Source organism: Pinus tabuliformis, chromosome 8, assembly GCF_031772625.1.
Source record: "Pinus tabuliformis cultivar Carrire ecotype Pingquan chromosome 8, CPIR1, whole genome shotgun sequence".
Taxonomy (NCBI): domain Eukaryota; kingdom Viridiplantae; phylum Streptophyta; class Pinopsida; order Pinales; family Pinaceae; genus Pinus; species Pinus tabuliformis.
The window spans coordinates 1,364,538,158-1,364,544,584 of NC_142294.1; the positions used below are offsets into that span (position 1 = coordinate 1,364,538,158).

Genomic DNA, 6,427 nt, shown 5'->3' on the forward strand with positions numbered 1-6,427 from the left:
TAAAAAAAAAAAAATACTTGAATCTACTCTACTTATCAACGGAAACAAAATTTAATCGATTGAGAAATCACAACATAAACATGAGACAAGATCCAATCACGTATGCTCAGATATTTATCCAAGGGAAAGAAAATGCTAAAAATCCCTTCCTATATGTATTTCATTAGTCAGAAAATGGAGAAGAAATACAATGCTTTCTCAAGCCTTAGCAACCTCTACACAAGTATAATCTATCTCACTACTTCATAAATCAGCTCTGGTCAATACTTAACCAATTTACAGCCTGCCCAAGTCCCTATCTCCTTGTGTTGTTTCTCAGGGAATTAGCCCCTATTATTTAGGGAAATTCCACATCTAGAACTGCGCAATCCCTGTAGGCCCTTTTTTAACTGCATGCACCACCTATATAATTTGGAATTATCTACAACTAATTTTACACTACCCTTGAACTCCAATATCAACTAGGTAACTCGAGTTATCTACATGCATCAATTATTCTGGGTTGAATGATGAGTTAACTAGTTGATCACTAGTGAACACACCCCACTGTTGGATCCTCCACTAGTTCTTAAACAATTAGAACTATTTAAACTCACAATAACTCAAATTAACTTAAATAAATTACTAAAAATTAGCAACCAGTCATAACTAAACATAACTCAAGTGTCTCCTACTTGAACTAACTAATTTAACTAAATGATAAGTGCCATATCACTTCAGTTAAATTTCTCCAAGTATTTTACTGAAATTAGAATTAGAATTTCTCCTAATTTAATTAAGGCAAAATTAAATGAGAAATTCCTTTACGCATTTTCAGCATTAAGAAAGCTAACTTCTAAGGGTATTTCAAGTCCGTCATCATTTAATGCTCATAGGGATGGAGGTAAGGAGAAACCCATGAAGTGGGTAAGGATTATATTAAAAATTCTACAAGTCTCCTTGAGTCTTTCAACCCTTGGTATAGGTTCCAAATCATTTATTGATACCCAGAAGCTAAGATTCCCCTACCCCACTTGATGAAGGCATCTTAGTGACCAATTGATAGGGAACCCTCCTAAATGGAAATCATGGGATGTGATTGCACTTGGGTTAGACACTATGTGGATATTGGGAAATGTTGTCAATATCTTAAGAACATGACCCTAGTATCGTACAAAGTAACTAATTCATTCGCTCCTTCAAATATTCCTAAACTTGAGGAAAATCTGAGTGAAACCTAGCTAACCACATTATGATCTTTCATTTATGATGTTCATCTAACAAAAACATAGATAATACTAGCTACATGGGACTTTCCTAAACAACTGGTTCTTCTACCTAATTATATATAAGTGAAGAAGTAAGGACTCACCCCACCTTTACATCATTGGCTAATGTCTTTCTCACCTTCTTTCAACGCCTTTCTCACCTTCTTTCAACTATTGATTTGTGTTTTTTTTCTAATACTATAAACCACCTAATTAACATAATAATGTTAATTTTTTTTTTCCTATATTATTTATTAACTCGTTTTCATGAGGAAAAATATGACTATATTTGTGTTTGATAATAATTATTCAAATAAATAAATAAAAATAAAAAACATGAAAAACACATTATTTATGATAACATTAATTTTAATTTTCAACTATGTACTGCTAATTTGCTAATTAAATAGAGATTTTTACATTATTTAAGAAAACACAATACTCATGCTTCTCCTAAATAAAACAAATTGCTTTAATCCTTTGTTCATTTGCACATGATTGTACCACAGGTAGTTGATCTGCTCCCACTAACTAAAACCGATTGTTTTTAATCCTTTGTTTATTTGCACATGATTGTAGCACAGGTTGTGAGTTAAAAAAATTAGGTTGATATTGTGCCATAGAAACAATGATGTGGGGCGGTGTAGATGTATTTCACAGAGAAGTTTATAGAGGCACATTACCCTATGTTATCGTTTAGTTACACGTACATATTTCTTAAATTAAAACAATCGCCAAGGATTAATTATGTAAAATCTGTCATATATTAGGTCACTTTACCTTTAGTGGTTACATCTTCTGGATTCCATCAAGGAATCTTACATGAAAGATCACACAAAACACACACTTGCTCAAAAAAATATGGATATTGTCATGATTTATACAAGAAAAGAATCCGTCCTGATGGTCTGCATCTCATGGCCGATTCCATTGAAGAATAATCTTACAATGAAAATTACAGAAAGCACTCATTCATTCTGAAAATATGAATATGGTCATGGTTTATACAGGAATAATCAGGTCTTAATTACAATGATGGCTGATGCTTGATCTGCTTCAATTCCTGTAGAAAATTATAGGCTGGCCCTTGAATACTCTGTTACTTGCGTCCAAAGAGTTTTGACCCTATGTACTGCGCCAAAGACCAAATATTCTGAGTGTACAAGGAAATTGCAGTTAATTTATAGTCTTAGGAGAATGAAAATAAGAGAAAGATATTTCTTTTTACCTCAAGAGCTTTGTTGAGGATAAAGAGCCCTATATTTTCAACAATGCCATAAATTGAGGCATTATTGATGGCGCCGCCGAAGATGGGGAAATCCCTAGCTTCAAAAGACTCTGTCCTCAAAGGAGGGGCGCTCGGTATTATTGGAGGAGCACTCTCTGTTATTCGTGGCTGCTGTATCTTTGAAAATGGAAAACAGAGTCATAAAAATAGCTTGAATCTTATAATTCATGAAAATAATGTAAACATAGAGATATCACTTACTTGGCTTCTTAAAAGTAGCATGGTCAGTCTTACTTCTCCTGCATATCTGTTTTTGACAACAGTAACCTTTTAAAATCAACCAATTGTATAAGTGATATATAGAGATATTTAGAATAAAAAAACTAGGTAATTTGAACATAGTAATTATGGGATTGGAGATTTTGAAATATTCTAGTATTCAAACATCTTTAATCAATGGTGTCTTAATTATTAAGCATTATGCAATAAGTTAATTATTGATTTATTGGTTTTTTATTTTTTTCTTTTTCTAAAATTAAAATGATATGATGTGGACAGTAAGTCAATAAGTCAATAATTGATATAGTGAGGAATTGCCATGACAGCTAAAAATGATTAGAATCAGGCGAAATAAATTTTGAGGCAGTGTTTAAATCATGTTTTTGATTGTGAAAATAGATTCAGCACCATCAAAAACTTTTGGAAACCTAAAATCTTGAAATTTAACAACTATAACTTAAATTTAAAAAACTCCTTGCGAAATTTAAAAAACTCCCCAAATTTTATCAAAATATAACAAAATTTTCCATAACTTTCAAAAACAAAAAACAATCTCTTTAGACTATGGCATAATTCACCCACTACATGATATTTCATTGTTATATAATAAATGGATTTGACAACCATGTTCTTTCATATATTCATATATATATATATGGGGATTTGGTAACAGTGGTTATACGTACTTATTCCGTTTATCTACAATGGGCCATGATGTTTCATCGTACCCTGTACTTAGAACCGTTCCCAGGTACACTCTGTCATTTGAATAATCATTTCAGCTCATCAGGATACATATTACAATATTTTTTTCATGGAGAGAATGATTTACTTGCAGAAACTGGTTACAGCTTTATTGCTACTGACCTATTAAAAAAAAATCAATCGCAGATACTAGGTTACAGCTTTAATGCTACTGACCTATAAATTTTTCTACCATGAATCAACCCTAAGTTCTTCCTAACCATGAAGTTTTAAGTAAAACAAGATTTCACCTGGTTTTTAAACCCTTCCGGTTCCTGTGATGCTGTGTTAACTAAAATACAGGGATAAGATGGATTTATTCAAAGGCGTATCATGTATACCTGCCGGAACCAATGAAGGAATCCGACGTAACTGTGCTTCTGCTGTAAACTTCGACATCTAGCTGATCAACGTCCTCTATCAGACGAAAGTAAAATTTCTGGTCGTATCTTGGATTCAATCCACCACCTGTACAAAATAATCATAATCGATCGTTGTTATTTCTATATAGATATTTCGATATTGAATTGTATAGTAATAATCATAATCATTGTTATTTCTAAATAGTGGTTATTGTACAAAATAATCATAATCAGTGTTATTTCTAAATAGATATTTTTAGGGTAGATGGTATAGTAAATTATATGGTGTTATATCGTGTTTATGAAAATTGTAGATTTTGAGAATATTCTATAAATTTAAGGTATAATTTCTTTAAATAATTGAACTTTTAGAATGTACAATTAAAAATGCGAATTATATCATGATAAAAATAATTCTAAAATATAGAATTCACACATAAAAACCTCTGTGTGTTGTAGTCCGAAATTCCAAACCAACGTAATTAAGCCCAACGTAGGGGTGGAGCTTTGTGAAGTAACTGATGTTTTTCAGGTTGCTACATCCATGTACTGCAAAGAAAAAATAAAGCCATCAATCAACTTGAATCTCTGCAAAAACACATTATTCTGATATTTTTTTCTTAGAGTTTGAATATATTTTCCTGATTAGTGAACTTATATGAACAAATTTGTATTTGAAGTCATATGTATCTGGCTGGGATCAGGCTTACCTGTTACCTCTAATACACCATTCAGGCTTCCGTATGTACCCATGCTTTACGCAGGGAGAAAAGCCTGCATCTTCGTGAAGGTAGAACACTGCTGCTGTTATTGATGATATGAAAGTTTATAACGGGTGAATGAATAATATTCTGTGTATATATAATGCAGTCAAGAATATATTCAATGTTTATATGGCATTTCGGTAGTAGTTATAGTTGTGGAACGCTGAAGTTGGGTTTACCATACAATGAATATAGTATCATGGCGGCCGTAGGAAGGGCCCGAGCTGGGGGCCGCTTTTGATAAGGCGTGAACGCGTGTTTGATTTGGTTTGGGTTTGGTCGTTCAACACCAATCCACTGCGAGGTTATTTCTCATGCAGACAAAAATATATATAAATATATAAAGTCAAGCTTCATTCACCAACCAAACACGTTATCGAACAGTTATGTCCCTGGTTCGAATCTCGAAGAGTGACAGAGACCTAGGCGTAGCTTACAAGGTAAAGCTGTTTTTGCCTATTATATTGTTAAGCAATGTAATGGACGGCCCATCTGATGCGATGGGGTGACTGGCTTCCACATTTCAAGTGGCCTTCCATTAAAAGAAAAGGTCAATTTCGTTGAGAAGTTAGTACTGGATGTGTGGAGTTGATCTATTTCAGAGAAGTTTCTCCTTCATTAGAAAATGAGGTTTACCTTCTAAGAATTGATGGGTTAATTTCATGGAAAATGTCTTTTGTTTAACATCTAGTGACCAAGAAGGACATAAGATTAAGATTCTTTAGTCATTTTCAATTAAAATTAGTTTAACACCATTTGACAATGTCCAACGAGGGCAAAGTCTTCAATTGTGTAGACCTTGATCAAGTTCCACATATATAACTATATACAAATAGTTGTCCCTTTAAAAATTACTAGTATAAAAAGTCCAACTTGAACTTGGGAATTGAGCTAGGGAAGTCCACTTAATTCTCTCTCGAAAGGTGTGTCCCCCACCTAACACACCTAATACCTAATTCAAACAAGGTGAAAATGTGTACTCTCTTAAAAATGAAGAGCATGTGAATTTTAATATAAAATGGTTTAATTGAGCTTGTATTTATGGGAGTGTTTGGAATGATAAGAGGCTCTTTACCAACTTGTATTCATCTCCTTTTCATAAGATTTTTTTTGGAATATGTTAAGGCATAAGGTTTTTTTTGGGGAGGGGGTTGGACAGAGTGAGGGACATATGCAAAGTTTAATTTTTTAAAGTTAGTTTTTTTTATTAATTTAAATTTGTTTGTTTGTTTTTTTGGTTGGAAAAATGTGTTTCATCATGAAACTTTTTATTTATTTAGAACTTTTTACATGCTTCATGGATTTATTATTTATTTAGAACTTTTTACCTGCTTCATGGATTTATCATGTAAGAAAAACATTCCACTTCACATTTCATGTTGTTAAATTGATCAAAATGTAGTCTTAAGGGGACAACTTTTCCTTTGAACCCCAAATCACTTATTTTTGTCACATTGGTATCATATTATCACATTAAATGGTATTTGACATTCCACAACACCACACACTTACCCCTCTTTTCCTTTTGCTTATACTTCTCTCCATCGCATAGGTGGTTGGGACCATTATCACAACTTATACTTTTGCATCACCTACAAATGTGAATTGTAAAGATAAGCCTTTTCACTTATTTAGTACTTGCCTCCACCAACATGATCTACATTCTAAATTTTCAATTCTCATGGTCTTGCTTTACAAAACATATTATTTGATTATTAAATATGTATAATTGAAAACAAAAGTGGTAAATGATCACTAAAGTTCTACCACTTTTTCCTTTTCTCTTTCAAGATGGCCATTGTT

General features: G+C 32.6%; 1 protein-coding gene across 3 annotated transcripts; it reads right to left on the reverse strand.

The window, feature by feature from the left end:
- Positions 1 to 2,007: 2,007 nt before the first annotated feature.
- Positions 2,008 to 4,739, reverse strand: LOC149240565 (elicitor-responsive protein 3-like). Of its 3 annotated transcripts, none has more exons than XM_089367330.1 (7): positions 4,571 to 4,739; positions 4,305 to 4,409; positions 3,840 to 3,966; positions 3,441 to 3,512; positions 2,737 to 2,782; positions 2,476 to 2,646; positions 2,008 to 2,400 (listed from the first exon to the last, which is right to left on the reverse strand). In XM_089367330.1, exons 1-7 carry the CDS (start codon positions 4,611 to 4,613, stop codon positions 2,347 to 2,349), a joined length of 618 nt encoding a protein of 205 aa, XP_089223456.1. In that variant the 5' UTR covers positions 4,614 to 4,739; the 3' UTR covers positions 2,008 to 2,346. The 3 variants fall into 3 exon arrangements, with proteins under 3 accessions (XP_089223456.1, XP_089223457.1, XP_089223454.1); XM_089367331.1 differs by having other exon boundaries at positions 2,008 to 2,379; positions 2,476 to 2,652; XM_089367328.1 differs by having other exon boundaries at positions 2,476 to 2,652.
- Between the last annotated feature and the right edge of the window lie 1,688 nt (positions 4,740 to 6,427).

Bases quoted from the DNA above. Each gene is read 5' to 3' on its own strand.
- LOC149240565 (XM_089367328.1), bottom strand. From the start codon at position 4,613: ATGGGTACATACGGAAGCCTGAATGGTGTATTAGAGGTAACAG. The intron at 3,513-3,839 runs GTATACATGATA...TTCAAATGACAG, and splicing joins TCCTTCATTGGTTCCGGCAG to AGTGTACCTGGGAACGGTTC. The intron at 2,401-2,475 runs GTAAAAAGAAAT...TTGTACACTCAG, and splicing joins TCCTCAACAAAGCTCTTGAG to AATATTTGGTCTTTGGCGCA.